General features: G+C 33.5%; 1 protein-coding gene across 3 annotated transcripts in view; it reads left to right on the forward strand.

The window, feature by feature from the left end:
• Positions 1–23754, forward strand: part of EPHA7 (EPH receptor A7) — a 219254-nt gene that overhangs the window by 176597 nt on the left and 18903 nt on the right. Inside the window, exons 6-14 of one of the 3 annotated variants that reach the window (XM_055433213.2) lie at positions 4895–5019; positions 7664–7847; positions 12835–12943; positions 13545–13600; positions 17892–18017; positions 18857–19042; positions 19598–19659; positions 21380–21589; positions 22298–22447. In XM_055433213.2, coding sequence (XP_055289188.2) covers positions 4895–5019; positions 7664–7847; positions 12835–12943; positions 13545–13600; positions 17892–18017; positions 18857–19042; positions 19598–19659; positions 21380–21589; positions 22298–22447 — 1208 coding nt within the window. Of the gene's footprint in view, positions 1–4894; positions 5020–7663; positions 7848–12834; positions 12944–13544; positions 13601–16574; positions 16872–17891; positions 18018–18856; positions 19043–19597; positions 19660–21379; positions 21590–22297; positions 22448–23754 lie in introns of those variants that run through there. The other 2 variants (XM_055433215.2, XM_088840708.1) reach the window with 2 other exon arrangements.

A 23754-nucleotide genomic window follows, 5' to 3' on the forward strand; every position in this document is an offset into this window, starting at 1 on the left:
TAATCAAGATAAGTTCAGTTCAGTTCAGTTCAGTCGCTCAGTCGTGTCCAACTCTCCGCGACGCCATGAACCACAGCACGCCAGGCCTCCCTGTCCATCACCAACTCCCAGAGTTCACTCAAACTCATGTCCACAGAGTTGGTGATGCCATCCAGCCATCTCATTCTCGGTCGTCTCCTTCTCCTCCCTCCCCCAACCTTTCCCAGCATCAGAGTCTTTTCCAGTGAGTCAACTCATCGCATGAGGTGGCCAAAGTATTGGAGTTTCAGCTTTAGCATCAATCCTTCCAATGAACACCCAGGATCGATCTCTCTTAGAATGGACTGTATTTTGATACATCACACTAGTAAACTACCCTATCACTAAACTTTTTTCATCAACTTTGTTAAAATCCAGTAAGTCTATTTTTCCTTTACTGTGTATATTAATTTTCAACTGTTACCATACATAGTTACCACAGAAACTTAACAACACTCATTTCTTATCGCCAAGTTCTGTGGGTCAGAGCTCTGCACACAGTGGGACTGTGGGGCTCAGCTGGAGCCTCAACTGCCAGCCTAACGGACGAAAATCAAGTTATCAAATGGGTTGAGGACTCACCTGAAGACTCTGGGGAAGATACACCTCCAGTCTCATTGATGTCAGAATTCCAAGTCTTTGTGCTTCTGTAAAGGTTTCTATTTCTCTGCCTCTAACACCTGTGGCATGACTTTGATCCTTAAAGATTGCCCTCATATCTTGTATTTCACATGTATCCCCTCCAGCGATGGCAGATTGATTCCTTCTCATTCTTCACATCTTTTTGGCTTCACCTTTTGCAACATCTATCTAACCCTGGGTGGAAAAAATCTCTCTGTTCATAAGGGATAGTGTGATTAGTTTGGACCCACTGGAAAAGTCCAAGAAAATATCTTTATTGTATGGTTCATAACCTTAATTATATCTGTAGTGTCCCTTTTGCCCAGTAATGTTGCAAATTTACACAGTCCAGAGATTATAGAGTATGGACTTTGGAGTGCCATTGGCTGACTACTTTATGTTTTAAAATTCTCTTTCTTCTCACTTTGTGCTAGGAAATGTTTCCATAAGTATAGGTAAGCCTAATATTTTTGTGGGGGTGGGAAGGAAATGGAGCCCTTATAAGTACACAGATGGTGATGGTTTAGTCACTAAGTTGGGTCTGACTTTTTGCAAATCCATGGACTATAACCCTCTAGGATCCTCTGTCCATGGGATTTTCCAGGTAAGAATACTGGAGTGGGTTTCCATTTTCTTCTCTAGGGGATCTTCCCAACCCAAGTCTCCTGCTCAGCGGGCAGATTCTTCACCACTGGGCCACCTGGGAAACCCTATAAGTACATTCCATCTTGTAATTTAAATATATATTTTAGTACTCGTATTTTGATTGAAAATTGAGATCAAAGATCATGCATGAGTGCTTGCATCTCAAAATCTCTAAAATATTGATTGGTTCAGGTCTGTACATAAACCCACCATTCTTACTGATTATTTTCAATTCAAAGACTCATACTAACGATCCCATTGCCCACAAATTTACCTTTTGGCTTGTTATTCAACTATTGCTTTTCTTTGGCATCAACTTTATCGACTTTGCTTTGATGCTGTTGAGATCTGCCACTTTAAAATACAGAAACCATTTCTGTATTTTCCAAGATCATCATTCACTGTCATTTTATAGACTCCAAATATGTCCCCAATAAGTCTTGAAAATAATTAAAGGCAAAATGTTCCATCTGTTCCTTCAGTTGAAATGAATTTTTATATTTGAATATTTCTAGAAACTTAGGTGAGAAATTAATCTGTTAAATCATTTTTTAGAAATCTTACTACAAACTCATGTTTAAAATCTTGCCTGTTTTCCTACATTTTCCAATGAAGGAAATTTATTATTGCTATTTAATATTTATTAGCTTCACATTAATTCCAATTACAAAAGATTTGATTTCACTTTATTTTGAAAATTATAATGTAAATGTCATAATGCCAGTTTGGTTCTTAAGTATGGATATAATTTGGTTAGTTGTATGCGTGTTCTTTTCAAAATGAACTCCAGATTGTAGTTAATTGACTATTGTGGCGTAAGAGCATATTCTTAGTGAAACTGTCACAGTGTGATTAATTTATCAGATAAAATATATTAACCATAGAAATCAATGTGTTTTAAGATTTCTTTCTTCAATTTTACTTCTGTGTATAACTTTATCTGAGAAGAATGACTGTTAGAATATGATTAGCTTAGGGATAATTTTGTTTATAAACTGTTTATAAACTATAAATTGTATAGTCTCTATGCCTGAGATTTTGAAACACAAGGAAAAATATTATCAATTTTTATGTACCATAGTGTTGTATTTGAAGGACATAAGATAAGGAAGATAGGGAAATATTTTTCCTATCATGCAGTTTATCTCTTCTCAAGGGGTATGTGCTAGTACTTCTGTCTCTGACTCTTAAATGTGTGACTTGATACAGTATCAGCAAGGGATAAATTTTTTAAAATAAGAAATACACAAGGAATCAGGAGTATAGTCAATGACAGATATGACTCCTCATACAAAAGTGCCATAAGCTTCAAAATACTATATATTTCAAGTGCACCCCTCAATCCTCAATTATCATCATTTTATTGGTAAATTATTTTTCAGGGTGAAATAATGAGTATAATGTTAATGTATAACTTGGAGAAATCAAGTCTCATTCTGTGCTTATATCTTGCTACAACATGTCAGAAACTAAGTTAGGTACATTTATACCTCAAGTCTCCACTGTATCTTGCAGGATTCAGTGTCTAGTCTCCCTCATCTTACTGTTTAGGAATAGAAACGAAGCAAAATGTTTTATAGTTTGACTTCCACTTCCAAATCACGTGAACCTACGTGTGTTCCTAAAAGAGACCTAGAAACTAGCCGTAACTAATTTCCATCTAACCTGTTTCCAAATGGCACACATCATGCCATACACCCTGATGGAAGGCCCAGCAGCCTTATTGAGTAATTTATGTATTGACTATTGTATTCTCACCTGTGCTGCATTCTGTTTGTTAACTGATAGAAAATAAAATACAGGTTGTATGGGGCTTCCCAGGTGAAAAGAACCAAAAGATGGCGATGGGACTCCTGGGTCAAGAAGATCCCCTGGAGGAGGGCATGGCAACCCACTCTAGTATTCTTGCCTGGACCATCCCATGGACAGAGGAGCCTGGTGGGCTATAGTCCACAGGATCACAAAGATTCGGACATGACTCTTTGAAGCAATTTAGCACGCAGCACGCACAGGTTTTATGAGTGGTTTTAAGTCAGTTAGGCTATTAGAGATTACTGGCTAAATATCAATAAGACCTTATCTCACCACTAGTTGGGGTTTGTGTTTCCCAAGGCTGTGGTTTGGGGATGCAACTTCTTGAACCACATAGTTGCTGAGATGCTAAAAATGTTTTGGGTGGAGAGATAAATCACTTTAGAAACAAATATTTCTTCATTGCATATATTTAGGTTTTAAAAGTCATGGAAAAGAATAAGATTTCTTATTAGAAACTGGCTTTATTGGAAACATATCAGAAACACAGTTAGTCTGTAAACACAGTATGTTGAGTACTTCAGCTGCATGCCCCTAAAGGGAAAGTTGTTCCACTTAATCTGCCCTAGTTATGCTTTTGTTAGTAATCTGAGAGGAAATGGGAGTCATGCATCTTCCAGGATCTTCCCTCAAAATTGCCAAGCCAGAAAGCAGTGACAAATGTTTTTTCTCGACATTGATATAAGAAAATATTAAGAAGTAGAAGAAACAAAATAAGGCCAAAGGGATAAACATCAAAAGCTTGCTTAAACAGTTTTAGCCCCATTTAATTGCTTTTCTGTAAGCAGGATTATTAACAATTTTGGACATCTGAAAATTAAATTAACAGCCTGAAAATATTTTACAGAATGAGATAGAGCATGATACATGAAACATAATGACCCCACTGAAATTCAGCCAAGCCAGTGTGACTACTCATTTAGACAGAGAAGACAACTAGTTAATCATCACTGAGCAAATTAGACAGAGAAAATTAGTTTCCTACATTCCACAGTCTTAGCTACCAAAAAGAGTATATGCCACTAATTAGGATGAAAGAATTCTAAGCGTATTATTATCTGTATAGAAAGAGAAAGCAAAATTGGTAGCTTGAATTACTTCTATTAAAGCTTGAAGCCTAGGTTACATAGGTATAAGTTACATGTGCAAGCATTCGTGTGTGTGTGTATATGTGTTCACACATACATATTGATATTTAAGTAACAGAAGCCTTAGCATTTTCTTGCATATTGACCTAATGAACTATAAATTTTTTTTCAAGGTTAATTAGAATTCTTGGGAACACACTCACACACACTCAGACACATACATGTCAAACATAAAACCATTTCTTTTAAAGTGTGAGTCCTTTCATTAAAGATGAAAGTAGCCATTCCATATACTTTACCTGGCACAGTGTTAAATTATTTTTTCTTTTAAAAAGTGCATTGTCATTGTATATGAAATAAATATTTGGACTTAGTTTATCACTGGAGATTAATCTGAAATCATATTTTGTAGCGTTAATTAGCATTTATTTGCTTAATTGTCGTTCTCAACCCCATCGTTTCCATTTTTCACTAACTTGAACAATGCTATCTTCTGCTGTTTGCACTTTAATTTAAATTTCTATTAAGGTTTATGAACAGTAATAAGGTCCTGTTTGAATATTCATTAGCTTTTGAATTGTGAGCTATGAAAAGGTGCTTTCTTTTACCTTAATGAAACTGGCACAGCATGGGACTGATCAGTTGTGACATTTGATTTGAGGCATCCAGTGAATTTTCTCATTGTTTATTGACACATCTTGTCCAAACAGCTCCCTCGCAAGTGAGCGGAGTAATGAAGGAGAGAGTGCTGCAGCGGAGTGTGGAGCTTTCCTGGCAGGAACCCGAACATCCCAATGGAGTCATCACCGAATATGAAATCAAGTATTACGAGAAAGTAAGTGCTAAGAACTGCTGGAACGTACAACCATGTATGATGCTCGCTGTGTCTCATGTCATCCTACTGCACTGTCGACTAAAGCTGGTCATTATACCCACTGTTTGGAGCTACTTCAAAATGGATAGTTGATGCTAGCCAATTTTAATAACCCTCTCCCTGAATCTCTGGCTCATTATTATAATGATGGTTTCTGTGAATTAAGTTTTTGTGTTACACCAGTGAAAATATTCCACTAGTAGTGTGTTTAGGTATTCAAGTTTTGATATCCTAATTATTAGATGTAGGATGTTTAGTACCACAGAAACTACAGAGCCCAATGTGTTTCTGAAAATGTTTCTTTGAGGTTATCTATTTGAGCCCTTCATGCCTTATTTTATGTATGTGGTTTCATTGATAATGATGGTGGCCTCAAATAATTAAGTAATTTGAAAAAAATAAGACTATTTTCTGTAATAAATATGTAGTTAGGTGATTATATTTCACTCTATTAAGTTCCTCCTGAAGTTATACTAATCATGCTAATTATGTCTGTCATTTCTTTACACCCCTCTCTCCATGCAAAAGTAGTGTGGCTAAAACTCAAGTGCTGCTCCTTCAATCCCCTGTAATAGCTAAATTTTAGTAAATAGTAATGTAACTCCATGTTTGAGTTTATTTACTTCTGACCCATCTAAAGACAGAAAAGAACAGACACCCCTGTTCACAGATATTCTAGTCTCCGTCTCACAGAAAACCTGATTCAAGGTTTGAAACATGGAACTATTATTATTACTAGTAGTAATAGTAATAATGCATTATTATTGACTTAATTAGTTAAGTGCTCTAATATACATAACTGTTTTAACCATTTAGATAGAATTTCATAATAGAAACATAAAGCTGTGTAAATATTTGGGGACTGAATTGACTTGATTGAATCATTTAAATGCATACAGTGCTAACCCTTGGCAATGGAATCTTGTTTTCACTTTAATGGAAAAACAGCGTTTTTAAGTTTGTTATATTTTTACTTATTATTTACTTTATGAGTACATAACTTCCATGGCCAAAGTTATATTTTAAATACTTCATTTTTGTACCAGAGGATACATTTCTTATCCCATCAAATATATTTCTAAGGGGATCCTTGATTTTAGTTTTGGTTTTGTTATGTCTGTTTTCCAGTGAGCTCCAACAGTTACAGTTTCTTCTGAAATTTCATCAGATTTCTAAAGCAATGAAATGTGTTTTAAAAATATGTTAGGTGGTAAGTGAGAGTAAAGTTTCTTACAGTGCAACACAATATTTGACAAATCTGGAATAAATTTGATCAAATAGTTACTTTTCTCTTTTGCATGACAGAAACAGAAATCTGTTTACTGACTTTGCAAATTACAAAATAATATTACAAGTAATATTATTGCTTTATAATATATGTAAGCCTGTGATATATATATATAATTATGTCATCTAAAATCAGTTTTTCCTCATTCTTATATTTTAGATAAATATATATTTATAACATTTTTATATATTCATATATTTTATATATTTATATATAAAATTTTTTATAAATGATTATAATGCAGACAGTATAAATCAGCTTTACTAAAGCCAGTTTAAGTATACATTTATTTACAGTTTTGCAAATGTTATAACTCAAAAACCAGTTTGACATTTTTAAATTTCACTGAATAGTTTTATTACCAGACACAGTTTAGTGCAGGTTTTATTACTGAGCAAGTAAGAGCCTATCTAGAATTGTATATTTTGATGAGTAGTTTTTATGACTTTTTTATAAAGAGCACATTAGAATCATATCAACTGTTTTAAATTTTTATTCATTTAAATATTGTTTTATGGAGTTTTTATATTCTTTGAATTTGTATATTATTTCATTCTTAAACTTATCATATATAACATGATAAACACATTTTTATTTTTATTTATTTTTTTTGATAAACACATTTTTAAAGTCTGCAAGTCTCAGTTTTCATATCTGAAAAATGGAGAAACTAAGATATTTAAAATACGGCTGAATCATGAAGTATCTAATATTTTGTCTTATATTTAAAACAATGTCTTACATTGATAACTTCAAATATTCCATTAAATGCTATTTCACAAAAGTGGTTTTACCCTGTGAGAAGTGTAGGGTTTAATGAAAACAATTGATGTGTCACTATGCTGGTGGTGGTTAGCTAAATTTCTTGATTTAATACCTTTGTTAATTTTTAACATATGGCTTTTTGCTTGCTGAATAGCATTCAGGAATGATATTAAGAGAACTATATTATGATGTGAAGGTTTCTACTGAACCATAGATTTTACAAGTGGAGTTATATTTTGGTCCAAAGGATATTTGATTATATTTATGACTAAATAGTTCTTGCCACTATGCCCTCTACCAACAAAGCAAAGACTCAAAACATCATAAATGTTTTAACAAAATTATTTCTCTTTGAAATTTGTAGAACAAAGGCATGTGCACACATTTACATTTTATATTATCTGAGAAACGGCTCAGTGTTCCAATATTCCACAGGGTACAATGTAGCCTTTATAAAAACAATGCAGCAAATTGAAATAAATTGCAAGAATTGGCTGTCAAATTGTCTGGTTGTAATCACAATTAAATGTTCCCTGTATATATTGTTTCCAGGATCAAAGGGAACGGACCTACTCGACCTTAAAAACCAAGTCCACTTCAGCCTCCATTAATAACTTGAAGCCAGGAACAGTGTATGTTTTCCAGATTCGAGCTTTTACTGCTGCTGGTTATGGAAATTACAGTCCCAGACTTGATGTTGCTACACTAGAGGAAGCTACAGGTAAAATGTTTGAAGGTAATTACCACCTTTGGTTTGGATTCTTATCTCTATAATGCTGGTGTAATTTTTATTTCAATATTGAGTGTCATGATTTAGTTCAAGGTGATCTTTACATTTAAAGGTGAATGTTTGTGCTGTGCTGCGCTTAACCTCTCTGTCGTGTCAGGCTTTTTGCGACCACATGGATTTTAGCCCACCAGGGTCATCTGTCCATGGGGAGTCTCCAGGCAGGAATACTGGAGTGGGTTGCCATGCCCTCCTCCAGGGGATCTTTCCAACCAAGGGACTGAACCCAGGTCTCCTGCATTGCAGGCAGATTCTTTACCAGTTGAGCTAATCAAGGAGGTCCTGAATGTATATGAACATATAAATATACATCTATATACTTGTAAAGGTTATTCAGAATAATAATTTAAAACTTGCTATTTTGTGATGTTATAAACTTTAATTTCTTTAATATGTACTGGGTTTTTTGAAAAGATTAAGTCAGAAGCAGAAGCAAGGCTTGCTCAAATGTATATTGACACAAGCTGTCTTCACAGACCCTCAAATGATCTTATTCTAGTTGTCAGTCAAAGCTGTCGCTTTATAGACACCCCTAAATGAAGCCAGAATGTATACCAAGATGGGGCAGAGAAATATAATTTATAAAAATCAGGGTTAATTGAAGCTACTTGAATTTTAGCAATGATTTCGAAATTTTCCATTCAGGAGGAAGACTTTGTATTTATTTTATCATCTCTTTTTTCAGTTTTATGAAATATTTCAAGCATAGCAAATATGTATTTAAAGAATATATGAAATATTAAGAAGAATAATTAAATATCTCTGTATATTCCACTCAAGCCTAAAAATAGAATGCCACCAAAATCTCAAGTACCCTTTACCATTTGGTGTTTTATAATGCAACATAGGATCATAACAAAAAATACATGCAACTAGAGCGTATCACAAATAAATGGATGTATCTTAGGCTGCACGTCCCAGTTTACTGTCAGAGGACAAGTTTAGAACAGCTTGAGTACTACTGCTAGTTATTCTTCAGCTACGTTGAAACCTCAGGGTATGTTTCTGTATTTTGAAAGTCTTTTATTTCTCTCAATATTATTCACATACAAGGTTCACCTAGCTGTTACCTCCTTCTCTCCTTGCCAATCTAATTTTTCACGGAATTCTACACAAAAATTAGCTTAAAATATTATATGATTTCCTTTTTTCAATTTTTAATAGGAAGCTTTTTTAGTAAATTTGAAATCAATGCAATTTTGATTAAAGAGTTATTTTGATTTTGGGAGAATGTTTTTCTAGATATTCTAAAAGTTAGAATAAATTGGTATTCTTTTACATTAGTTCATGCTTAGTAAGTTTGCTAACAGTAGTCTTTTTTCAAAATATTTTGTTATATTTTTTAATTGAGCAGTAACTCTAGCAACCTCAAATAATAAAACATATGTTGAAATATATTTTAAATATAAATCAGTTATATAGAATTATAAACACAAAAGTCATCCATTGAAAAAGATTTCATATAACTTGGTGTGATAAACTTAATATCAGTATTCTTTATTATCTCTTTAAAATGGAATATGTAACATTAAAAATGAGAATATCTAAGATCAATGGCCTCCAAAACATTACAGTCTTTTTACTCTATCAACATGTAAACATTTTAGCGGTCTTCTGTTAAATGTGTTCTAGTAGTTTTCCACTTAGACTCATCTTCTGATATTTTACTTTGTAGTTTCTAATATAATAAAACAATTTAAATGATTTTTTCATATGCTAATGATTAGTTCAAACTTAAACATCAGTCAGTCATACTTACCCAAACACTCTTTATCAGTTAAAGTTTGAGTTTAAAAACTTTAAAAAATGAGTTTGTGTATTTTCCTGATTTTGTAAATTAAGAATATTGGGCCAAACTATAATTTATTACCTACTGAGATTCATAGATCTTATTTTGTTATTTAAAAATGAAATAACTATCACTCACAGAGATTGACATGAAGTAGTAGAACCCAAACGGGCACATGAAACTAATGCTAAAAATGAATTTTGCATTAGAAAGGACTTGGTGATTTTTATTATCAGAATATTCTCTCCACTGGAGGGTAAAGTTTGATGAAAGAACAATCCATATCTCCCATTTTTTTACTTTAGTCTTACAAGTGCCTAATACAGTGCTTGACACATAGAACATACTCATTAAGTAAGCAAGAAATGAATACCTCACATTAATCAAAAAAACAAATCATCAGTATCAGTAGAAGTTAGTAGAAATATCCTTGGTTTCACATTTCAGCTCTGCCATATCTGGCTGTGGGACTTTGGGTGAGCTATTTCTCTGTGCCCAATTTGCTAAGAGAGTGACACCCAACTCTCAGCGATTATGAGGATTGAATAAGTTAATGTACACAAAGTGCCAAGTACAGTGCCGAGCACACAGACAGCTTTGAATGTCAGCTTTCATTATTTAGTGCAACCATTCTCAAGTGTTCTGGTCTTGGGAAGCCTTATAAGCTATTAAAAAATATTGACGATCCCCAAATAGATTTTGATTATTTGGGTTATATTGATTGATATTCACCATTTTAGAAATTAAAACTGAGAAATTTTTAAAACACAGGTATTCACAACACACATTTCATTAGCCAGCAGAATGATGACATTATCACTTGTCATCTACGTTCTGGAAAACTCAGCTGTGCACTTTTGAGCATGTGAGATAAGTGAAAGAGGCAAATAGCATTTTATTATGTGAAAATTGTTGACCTTGAAGATTCCTTGGAAAGCTTCTGAGGTTTCCCAGACATGCTTTAAGAACTACTGATTTAGCACACAGGTTACTGTGCTAGGGATTAGGGATGCACAGAAACACATAGCACATTTGATGTGCTCAGTTAGTGAGAGAGACTTGTTCACAAGTTCTGGCCATACAGTTAAGCACTGGTAGAATGCACGGCCCACTGCTATCATAGTGTCAGAAAACAGTGACTCTTGTGCTAGGAAGAAGATCCACCCAAAAGAAGTTACTTGAGCACTGTTTGGAAAGGAACTTTAAGCATATTATTCCATTTTATGTATATCCTAAAGTCCCCTTCTACACAGAACCACTGTGGTGTAGTGATTATGACATACAAATTATTTTTAAATATATTATCCATGAAATAGATGAAAATATGAATCATAAATAGTGACTATCATAAGATTAAAGTGTGATCCTAACTATATATAAAAACATATAAGTAAATGTTCAGAACTTCTAATTCACCAATCACCTGACTTTAGTTTTCTCATTGGAGTTGTGTTTCTGAAGGTAAGGGCAGAATGGAGTCTAAGACAAGCAAAGAATTAGACCCACGGGACAAACTGAATGGAAATAATTTCAACACACACGTGTTTAATTTTTTCCTTCCTCATGAACAAAACTACTCCATTCTTTTTCCTCTCTAAATATATATTAAAAGAAAGATAAAAACAAAAAACAACCAAACCAACAAAATTCCTTGAAGTCATCTTTTCTCTGTTGAATCATAATAGGCTCTAATTCAGAAATTAAAGCTTTAAAGTTGTTTTCTTTTCCATCTTTTTCCTTTTCCATTGTTTCATTCTCTCGGGGAGCAAATCAACAGGTCCTGACTTAGGGAGTGTGTATAATATCTCTTTTCAGAAACTTACTTATTACACTGGAGCTATTTTTACTGTCTTTTCAACATAAAAGCTATCTATAGTTAGCATAAGTATACAAAATTAATAAGAGACGAGTTGTCAAAAGGAGGGAGACATAGATAGAGAAAGACCAATAAAAAAACAACAACAACTTTATGTTGCTTATTGTGGCAAGACACATTCTGCGTACATATAATTTACTGCTCTGGAGACCAAGTCCCTTGCCACCACTAAGAAGGAGTAGTATTTTCCATCCTACCTTAAAGTTTACAGATGTTGATTGTTTCAGAAATAAACAAACTGTATTAGTTTTCATTATATTAGATATTAATCTGTAACTGAATCATCTATTGGGATATACATTTTCACTGTTTTGCATCCATTTGATTATTTTATTAGGTTTATACTAGTATTGAAAATAGAATATTCTGGGGAAAATATGACAATTGTGAATTGCCAGAGAGGTAAAACTTCACTAATTTGGAAAAATACAAGTGAGAAGGCCATGTGACTTGATGAAGAATAAGAATCAGAGGCTGCGTTAAAGGACATGTAAACACATACTGCTCCCAGAGAGATTCTCAGAGAGATTCAGCTGGGCTTGCCTTAACGAGCATAGAAGAATCACTTAGCATTGTACAGGAAGTGTCTACAATTAGATAATGCTAAAATGTTTTTTACAGTACTTGCAGAAAGTTGGCTCTTCCATAAACAGCTTAGTTCCTCTGTAATCTTAAAGTCTCAAATGTGTGCATTGTATACTTTGTCAAATTAATATAAGTAATTCTGTTTATTTTCCTGAATTAAGGTGAATTGTAAATTCATATTGATTTGCTATGATTACATCATGATTTTTATTCTATATTGATAATGTGAGAGATAAATCATTTAAGGTACTTTGAAAAATGCTGAGCATGTTATTTGGGTTCTTTTTATTTTTTCACACACCAGGAAAACAGACGCAGAGGAATCAAGTACCTTACGGAGGGGGACAATGGGGATTTACTAGCAATTGTAAATGAAAAATCTTTATCTCTTGGATTATAACTAAGTTTCCAACAACTAAGCAGGGGCTCGCCATTCAATAAGGCATTTTGCAGGAATCTTTTCTAGCTGAAGAATATAAAATAGATGAAAGTATTGTGCTTACCACTTACTTAAAATGTAAAAAATAAACATTTATTTAAATTTGTTACAATAGAATACATTTAAGTTAAAGGAGAATTTAATAGCATAGATATCTTGCTTATAAGATTTTGCCTAATCTGTCAAGTTCTCGAATAGTATTGAGTATTTTATTGAGCCTTTTTCTTTTTTTTTTTTCTGTTTACAGCTACAGCAGTCTCAAGTGAACAGAATCCTGTTATTATAATTGCTGTGGTTGCAGTGGCCGGGACTATCATTTTGGTGTTCATGGTCTTTGGCTTCATCATTGGAAGAAGGTAGAACACAAATTTGTTCTAATCTCTAACATAAAATGTATTGATTTTTCAGAATTATATCAGCCTATTACTTATTGTTTAGTTTAGAATATTAACTAGTAAATGCAGTTATTCTTTGTCTCATATGAAACACTAGAGTTCAATAAATTTTCATTCTCCCAAGGTCAGAAGAGGAATGAGTAGTGTCATTTCTATTGGGTGACTTTTTATTAGTTATTTTCAGAGTTCGATTTTTATAATAAATATAGGAGACACCTGGGGAAAGATTTACTCTTTTAGTTAATGGTTTGTGGAAGCCATTTAAAATCTGTTGTTGCTGTTTTTCAGGAAAAAATATAAGCAAATATTCACTCGTTGGTAAATTTAAATCTGTGAAATACGTCCCTTCCACAATGTCTCACACTTTATATTCTTTGTATTTTTCAAATCATGTGAATTGCTATATTATTATTGAGTTCGGAACTATGGACAGAAAGTTTATGCATTTTGTTTATAGCTCTAACTAGCAAGTTCTTAAGTAATTAAGATATATCATACTGAATTTTAGGTACACAAAGCTAGATTATTGATTGAGATCATCAAAAATTTTATTTTTTTCCAGGCACTGTGGTTATAGCAAAGCTGACCAAGAAGGGGATGAAGAGCTTTACTTTCATTGTAAGTGTTTGGCTTTTCTTTATTTATTTACCCCAGTTAATACAGAAATCTGGTTGTCAGTATTGGAATGAATAAATTCCTGATGCATCAGGCTTGAAAATATACCATGAGCTCAAAATATTGCTTTAAAGCACTTGAACAAATATGTAGAATGAAAATATAATGTGAATTCTTTAAAAGTATATTCAGAAATATACTCTCATAAGAAATTTTAATATAACTGAAAGTATGTTCAGCAGCTTTTATGTCACAATTGTTCCTTTTGCAATCTTTGCCCAAGTGTTTCATATCATCCTAATAATGATTCATTAAATGTTGCATGCGCCCATGTTCTAGCTCAGGAATTCATTTCAAGTTAGAAGGATAGGTCCTTTTTTCTACCCAATGAGTGATGCTATAATGAAAAACTAGCCTAAGGAGCCTTTCTCTGTCCATCTACTGTAAACTGGCCATCACAGGTAGATATTTTGAGACACAAATAGTGTAATAATAGGATTCAGTACTCTGATGTTTTCCTGTGGATTTGAGCTACCTGATTCTTGAAGTTCATTTTAGAAATTATATCAGAACATAGCTCAGGGAACCAAAAAAAATAGATGCTCAACTGCATTAATCTTATTGTTGTTGCACATGGATGGCAAGTGAAACCCTGAGAGCTTTAATAGTAAACGTTGACTTTTTGCAGCCAAAGTAAAATCCAATGAATGATGCTCTTATCCAAATCCAGTATTCCTATTTTTAATCCTTGAAAACATCGAAAATAATTTTATGTATAATTTTTCTTAGTAACCATACTCTTTACTAAAATTTCTCATGGGTAGATAAATTTCCTATAAATGGCATAAGAATGACATCTATTTTTGTGTTACTCATCAAATTCTTGTGTCAATATCTAAGAAGATACTGTCATGTCCCGATTCTTAAGTCACAGGAAGATGTAGCATCAATCAAGGAAGTGTGTGGTTGAAAAAAACACAATGTGAACACCATTATTATCATTCCTAAGTTTCTTCAGCATGTTATTAATTGTAGAACCAACAGTTCCCTTGACTTTAGTTTTCAAAAGAGAAGTGTCTTTACATAATACATATTCAAATCAATGATGAAGCTGTAGAATTCGAACCAGTGAAGGCAGGGAGGGTATTAGGACTCTAGAAATTATAGTAAAAGTTATGACCAGAGGGGGCTTTATCATGATGATTAAGTTTCAGGGCCCCTCTATTTCGCAGACTCCTTTCAAGGCCCTGGAAGAGTCCTAACAAGTTAGTGTGTAGAATCTTTTTTCTTAAAGAGAATATCCAGAAGGTTTATGCCTCACTAAACTTAAATCTGCCCATGATTATGGCTGAACACACGTGATTCTATGACCCCTCTCCTGGGATTATTGACATACTCCTAACTTTGGTGCTTCCTCTTGCTAACTGGCAGTGATTTTGTGACAAGTTCCAGTGATGAGAGTATCATAGGCTGTTTATAGCTAGAGGATATGCAGAAAAAGTGGAAGTTATATTTTTTTCTCTTTCATGACATGAGAGAATACTTTTAACACTTCCCCAGACAGGAAGGAGAGGATCAAAACTTGAATGCCTTAATTTTTGTGTCAAGTTTGTATACAGATGACAGTAAGCATATATAGAAGAGAGACATAAGGCTATAGTTCCTGGAATCCCAGATTCTACCCATATATGAATAATTTGATGGAAGAATCATTTAATAATACCTTAATCAGTCTGTCACTTTGACATCCCCAAATGATCAAATATTGCCTCTTAGTTAATTTGCTTTTAGCTTTCAAGTTAATGCTGAAGGTAAATTAAAGCATGGCTTACCTAAAACATGTTGTATAGCTTTCTGCTTAACTGTCATCATTCAGTTTTAATATTTTGATGTCATTCCCTTTTTTCACACTTGACATACAGTTTGTAATTAGAAAAAATAAAGCTGCGTGTTTTACCTGCTAACATAGAAAAGATAAACTGGAACTTGTGTATATAAACAGTTTTCATCTCTGGAGCAAAATATCAGTGGTGGTTTTAAGATATTTAACATTCATGAAAGATGTAAATGAGATATTAAAACACAAAAAGCTCACACTCTTAAATCAAGATAAGCAACAAACCAAAATATTCAGAAACTGTGTCAAAATTGTCCTTATTTTAAAATGTCCATTTTTAAACGAATAATGAAAGAATACACTTAAGATATCCTACCTTGGTAAATCCTTGATATTTTTGAATCACCCTTTTTACAAGGATATCTTTTCTTGTCATTTGATGAGAACCAGGCATTTTATTTTATTTTATGACTGTATTTACAGTACATAAAGTACAACACTGTGGTCACCAGCTATTTACAAGTTGGTGTCCTTTTATTCCTTTAGTATACAAACAATTTTCTTAGGTGCTAAGACACCAGATTGAATTTTTACAGAAACATGAAAGCAACCATTTAACTAGCTTTTAGAGCACTGAATTTAATAGAATGTCCAGTCATTTGTATCAGGTGCCCTCCACTCTGCATGGCCCCAAGTGCTACATTTAAAGATATAAACACAATGGAGGAGTTTAGTGAACCAATTCCAATTTACATTTTGTTTCCTCCTACCATTTCTTCTAACAATGTCTTCGAATCCAAGCTGGGCAGTATTTCATGTTTTTATGCCAAAATTGCTCTGGCCTGTCAAAATGTTTTGTGACAACTTGAATAAAGAACCATCAGAGACCCGTTTGAGATGCAGAAGGTTACCTCCAATCTAGCTCCCGTATCACAAAATCAAAACAAAAAAAAAAAATGAAAGAATAAAAAGGAGAAGATGGCTCATTCTCCATCTGCCTGCCAATCTAGGAGGTTAACCTATTGTTTTCTTCCCTTCTCTCTTTTTCTCTTCCCCCCCTCTTCCCTGTACTCCTTTTTCTCTCTTTTCTCTTTCTATCCCCTCTCTCTTTTCTTCTTGTGTTTTTTTTCTCATGTTCAGCTTTAGTAACAAATGAGCATCTGTCAGTTTTATAAACTGCAACAGTAATTGTTTAAGACAATCAATTTTGGATAAACAATCAACTACAACAGAATAAATCAAGATTTTTAAATCCCATTTTTCCTTTATACATTCTGCTTCTTTTTGTTTGTTATGTGTTTATTTTAAAAATATAATTTCAAGTTGATGTGATGACATAAGCACAGTTAGGCTGCAGTGTAATACATAAAGAAATATATTGTTCTCCAAATAGTAAGATTTAATGAAAAGATTGTTCAGTGGCTTTGTTAAAAAACAATAAAGTGTTTTTTGAGGATATAGTGTAATTACTTTCATTGCATTAATATAACCAAATATATGCCTATTTATCTTATCTTTGTCTTTAACCAAATGATTAGATTTGGAATACATTATTGTAATTAATTTAAAGTTGACATAGCATTATCTGTTACCTGCATGCTTCTGGGTGCGTTTTAAGACAATTTTAACTTTTAAGATGATTCTATGTTGTTTGAATCTTGACTACCTTTTCTGAGGTGTATTGGCTACCTCCTCATAGCAGTTAAGAACTTCCAGAGCCTTATAACTGAAAGTTCATATAAACCATTCCTCTTTCAAATTGCTGTCATACATGGTTAGCAGATCCCAGGAATATTGTAAATTTTCTAACTTAATTCTGCACTTTGTACATTTGGCTTCTATTGCCCTTCAAGGTGAAGAAGAAACTGTGTCTTTAGTAGATTTCTCTCTGGTTTTGTGATAGCAGTCCCTCACAGCTTGTATTAATTTTATGTATATGTCAACGGTGGTTGGTCTTTAAAAAAATAAATCAAAAGAATAAGTAAGATGTCTAAATGTTTTTAATATTACTGTCAGTGTAGTAGGCTACCTGTAAATGAAATGTCTTCTTTTCCCAGTGTATTAATTTGATTGACTGGCTGATAGATTTACAAATGTGTTTCCAAGTCCATTACAAACCTCAGTATGGCTTGAACTATGCCATGATAGCAATGAATTTAATTAAACCTCCAGTCTGATAAGAGTCATGTCAGAGAATTTTGGTGCTGTCTTTTGTTGATTTACTGGAAAAGCAATTCAGTTAGTCACCTATGAGCTGGATCCTATGTTACCTATAGAAGCTTGCAGATAATACCTATACGCCTGCAGACTGAAGTAGTCTGTTAAAACTGCTGTGAATCAGGTGATGTGGAAGCAAGTTCACTGTTCCAAGGAGCACTCTGCATAATGAAATTCCTGGGCTGACTGCACAATAAGTGCTTTGCTTCATCACAGTCATGCTTTCTTACATCATTACAGTTAAATTTCCAGGCACCAAAACCTACATTGACCCTGAAACCTATGAGGACCCAAATAGAGCTGTCCATCAATTCGCCAAGGAGCTAGATGCCTCCTGTATTAAAATTGAGCGTGTGATTGGCGCAGGTAAGGCTGTTGTAGCTTCCTTGTTCAGCTGTTCCATTTAGCCAAGATCGAAAGTCATACATCATAATGACAGGCAAATAATTATACCTCAAGTATAGAACCTTTGCATTTACCTGAAATGTTGGAAGCAATGAGCCTGTACTTGTTTATGAAATCTTAAGAAAAAAAAGTGAAAAAGAAGCATGTAGTACAGAGAATTGTGTATCTTTTGTCTCCTGTTGGATTTTTAAGATATTGTTCTATTGTAAGCTATTTCATAATAGTTCTGGCCCATCTAAGATATGAATTTATATTTAAAATAATTAGAATGTTGTGAATATTGCTGGAATATACATCCTCCGACTTGATTTATCATCTTCCTGCTAAGCATTCATTTTTATTATTTTTTGTTATATTTGTAGCTGTTATACTGTTTAATTTCATGTAGAAAATTAATATGTATTAATTATTTAAAAGGAAAATTATTTTCTGTGTGTACAATGTATCTTCACAGTAATTATACATTTTTGGATGAAGTCCCTTACATCTAGCAAACCTGGGTACATATGAATTCCAGATTTTTAATCTTTCAGAAGTATTGGTATTTCAAGTCATGGAAACAATAGCAATATGTAGAATTTGCTAAGGTGCCCTTACACTCCAGTAAACTGTACATTTTGCAGTGTATTTCAAACCTAAATGTTGTTTCTGAAAGAGTTTTTGTTAAACCAGGTAAAAAATAGTAGTTTGTATAGCAGTTTAAAAAAGTTTAAAACTGCTTTTAAGGAATTTAATGCAGTTACTCTGAGAGAGGAGATATTTCTGTAATTAAGATACACCTGCCTGTTCTGTTACTTTAGGAGAATTTGGAGAAGTCTGCAGTGGTCGTTTGAAACTCCCAGGGAAAAGAGATGTTGCAGTAGCCATAAAAACCCTGAAAGTTGGTTACACGGAAAAGCAAAGGAGAGACTTTTTATGTGAAGCCAGCATCATGGGGCAATTTGACCACCCAAATGTTGTCCATTTGGAAGGGGTTGTTACAAGAGGTACATATTGACAGTATATTTCATTTACCAAATGGACTGTCAGAAATCAATGTTATTTCACAGATACTAAAAAATCAAATTGTAAATACACTGCATATTTTTGATGAAACTTTGGATGTGTAACTGACTAAAATAATTTTCTTTTGTGCTACCATCTCCGGCAAAATGTGGATAAATGAATGCAGGTTGAGAATTAAAAGAATAAATTTGATAGACGGAGTGACAGATGCTTTCTTTTATCTTCAAAAGTCATAAATGTAGTACAGTTTAGTCGTTCCATTTTCTGTAAAGTGTCAGTTTCTCTGAGTTTTGTTCACAAAACAGGAGTCAGAAGAACACCTTGACTTTTATTGTTTAATTTTATCATTCATGACTATGTTCCAAACAGTTAATGACTCTGCATTTAGCAGCAGCACTAGAAATGTTAGAAATACTCACCACTCACCCAGTCAGCCTTTCAAAAAAGCACTAGATATTTTATCTGGGGTAAGAAACAGAATAAATCTGAAGTTTACATTACATTGGAAGCAACACTTTTTTTTTTTTTAATTTTAGGGAAGCCAGTCATGATTGTAATAGAATTCATGGAAAATGGAGCCCTAGATGCATTTCTCAGGGTAGGTAACAAAATTATTCTCCCATTCTAAATATACTATACCTGTTACCAATATAATTTTCTGAACTTTTCTTTGCAATGTAAAATGTGAACAGTAGAAACTTGAACAGGTCACAAAATTGTCTTTGAAAAGCAGTTTTAAAAAGTCTTAAGACTAAATTGAGAAAGATTTTTAGAGCATTTAAGCAATATAATGTCATTTAAAAATAGTTTCCATTGATATATTACCACAAATACTGAGGATACTGGAAGCCCTGTAATTGGAATACTTGTTGTAGAGTAGCATTTTACTTTTTAAGATTTACAATTATAAATGAAATACAGAGGTAATACAGAGAAAAAGTGAGATAACCATTCAATGTTGGTAGGACTCTGCTCTATGGAACCATTTCTACTATAGTGTTATATGAACAGCAAGCTTAAAATAAAGAATTATTAACATTTTAAAGTATGTTATCTTAATAAATAATATTTTCTGAATGTAAAAACATACATATTTTTATGTTCAGAATTTTAATCTAAGAACGTGAAGAGGTGTTAACCTTTTTTCAAAGGGTGAAGAGAAAATAGAGGAAGAGATCATACATGATCTAGAATGGAACATTCAATCCAGATTAATAAGTATTTAGAGGATTTTACCTGCTGTGTCTTGTTAATATGCATAGCTGTCAACTTTCTAGAAGAAAGCATCACTTAGCAAATTCGTCTATTCAAACCGCTGTTGGCTTGCTTCGTATTTGGAATTCAATTGGAGAAATCTGTGGGTTAAAAATAAGTTAGAAATATATGGTGGCCAGTTGGTTGCAAAGAGTTCTCAATCCCATTTATTAGCACATGTACCTCAGGTAATCTTTGTTGCAAGCACAACAATGAAAAGTAGAAGATGAAAACAGACGGTACAATCCCTTTTGTGCTCTTAATTTCTCTCCATTTTTACTCAAAAATTTTTTCACCCTTCCTTTTTTACCATTTGGAGAAAAAAATCTAATATATGTGTCTTCATCCTTTTGTATATTTTTAGACTATTTATGTAAATTTTTAGCATGTGTGTAAAATGCTTAACTGTCAGGGATATTCTATTCCCTAACTTTCTGACGATCTGTGCTTTTATTTTGGGGCTTCCCTGACAGCCCAGTTGGTAGAGAATCTGTCTGCAATGCAGGAGACCCTGGTTCAATCCCTGGGTTTCACTGGAGAAGAGATAGACTACCCACTCCAGTATTCTTGGGCTTCCCTTGTGGCTCAGCTGATAAAGAATCTGCCTGCAATGTGGGAGACCTGGATTCGATCCTTGGGTTGGGAAGATCCTCTGGAGAAGGGAAAGGCTACCCACTCCAGTATCCTGGCCTGGAGAATTCCTTAGACTGGATAGTCTGTGGCGTCACAAAGAGTTGGACAGGACTGAGCGACTTTCACTTTTCCTAACTTTGACTTAAAAATTAGCATATACTTTTGGATTTGCATGCTCTGAAGCTATTATTAATTAATACCAGTTACATATCAATATAAATAAATGATTACTAGAACTCTATTTTATATTATTTGACTATCAAGTTAAATCAGCACCTGTTGTTTTTCACAAATGTCTATATTATGTAGAAAATTTAGTAGTAATTCCTCTTATATGATAGAAAATCACTTACGTGCAGACATTTTTCACGGTAATTTTTTTCTCTTTTCAAAGTATGGTTAACTGGACTTTCATTTTTGTCTTCCTGTAGAAACACGATGGGCAATTTACAGTCATTCAGTTAGTAGGAATGCTGAGAGGAATTGCTGCTGGAATGAGATATTTGGCTGATATGGGATATGTTCACAGGGACCTTGCAGCTCGCAATATTCTTGTCAACAGCAATCTTGTTTGTAAAGTGTCAGATTTTGGCCTGTCCCGGGTTATAGAAGACGATCCCGAAGCTGTCTATACAACGACTGTAAGAAAAAGTCTATTACTGCACCTCTTCATATTCCTGCCAATTTTCTTACCAAGAAAGCAGGGCTTAATAATACAAAACGAAATAGGAGAAAAGAGGCAAATTGATCTGTACATTTGTTTGTTGTGACTTTTTTTTCCTTTCAGAAGAATCATCATCGCTTTTATAGTCTACATATAGACTAAGAGGAGAAGTAATGATAAGAATGTCAACAGCTTATTTCATAGTGGGATGCTTACATATAAAATATACAGTATTTGGTTCCTAGTGGTCATAGTTGTAGCAGAAAAATATAATCCCACTTTTTAATCAAGATTTTAAGAAAATATTAACTATGCTAATTCTTGTAAGTTTGCAAGATTAGAAAAAAGGAAAATATATGGGGATTTACTTGTATACTATTATTCCAATATTTATTTCCATTTTAGTAGTTATTTTACCTGATTTGTCATTGTCTTTTTGACTAGACTCTGGTCGTACAACCACATAAGTTCATAATTGATTTGCCTTAGAATTGAAGGCTTAACCATGACATTTAAAAAGTAAGTTAGTAACTTTAACTACACTTGGAGAAATTCAAGATGAATAGACCTGATAGTGCTGAATTGTCAACCAAATACACAGGCATTTAGTTTAGCCTTATGGTTCTACTATAAATGATTTATATGTCATTATACATACCTAAAATGTCAATTTCTTTTAATACAGGGTGGAAAAATTCCAGTAAGGTGGACAGCACCTGAAGCCATCCAATACCGGAAATTCACATCAGCCAGTGATGTATGGAGCTATGGAATAGTCATGTGGGAAGTTATGTCTTATGGAGAGAGACCTTATTGGGACATGTCAAATCAAGATGTAGGTGTTATACTACTTAAACAAAAAGGATTTGATACATTAATATTCATTTTAATGGTACCATGTAGGTAATGGCTCATAAGAAGAAACTTTTACAGATCTAAAAAACATAGTTGCTGAGCTTTCACGATTATTACCACAAATTACCACAATAATTACTGTAAATTAGTGGTTCAACTAATTTTCTTTTGTCTTCATTTTGAAGAATTGCTTTTTCTTTTTCACTTAAATCCTCTGGATATAATAAAAGCCAGAAAAAGATATTTCTTTAATAAAAATAATGATGCTGAGCTTGCACAGCTGTAGTGGGAGAGTCACCTGAGTAAAAGATTCATTTATGGAGGGAAGAGAAGGAAGGCTGTGTGTTATTTTGTCTTTGAAGCTTATCTTTCTTTTGCTTTTAATTTCCTGATGAAATCTGTTTAAATTATGTTGTTGGTTGATTTAGTTAAGTTTTAATTTCATGAGATAACCTAAATTTAACAACCAATACAACCAATATGTGTTTCATAGAAATATTTTAGAATATAATCACAATGGGAATATCTTGGGAAATTTCTTTTAAAAATACAACTTATTAAATGTGTATCCTGTTACCAAGGCAACAAGTACATTGTTAACCTTTGAGAAAAGAAATTGATGATAGTTCTCAGGTATGTACATCTCACTCCAAGAGACCATTTATAAAACAATATAACATAAGGGCTTCCCTGCTGTCTTAGATGGTAAAGAATCTGCCTGCAATGCAGGTAGACCTGGGTTCAATCCCTGAGTCAGGAAGATCCCCTGATGAAGAGAATGGCAACCCACTCCAGTATTCTTGCCTTGAGAATCCCAGGGACAGAGGAGCCTGGCGGGCTACAGTCCATGGGGTCACAAAGAGTCGGACCCAACTGAGTGACTAACACAACAACAATATCATAAGTGCAACTAAATATTTATTTCTATGAGTTGAATTTTATAAAATTAACCTTTTTGTAAGGCAGAAACTTACAAATACTGTCAGATTCATATGCCTTTATTGAAAATGTGAGTGAAATTTAGATAAAAGTAGAGTAAGTGAAAAGTTATGACCAACCTTGATAGTATATTAAAAAGCAGAGACATTACTTTGCCAACAAAGGTCCGTCTAGTCAAGGCTATGGTTTTTCCCGTGGTCATGTATGGATATGAGAGTTGGACTGTGAAGAAAGCTAATCGCCGAAGAATTGATGCTTTTGAACTGGTTCTGGAGAAGACTCTTGAGAGTCCTGTGTACTGCAAGGAGATCCAACCAGTCCATTCTAAAGGAGATCAATCCTGGGTGT

This window comes from Moschus berezovskii, chromosome 10 (genome assembly GCF_049115385.1).
Source record: "Moschus berezovskii isolate FMDL1 chromosome 10, NW_MosBer_1.0, whole genome shotgun sequence".
Taxonomy (NCBI): Eukaryota; Metazoa; Chordata; class Mammalia; order Artiodactyla; family Moschidae; genus Moschus; species Moschus berezovskii.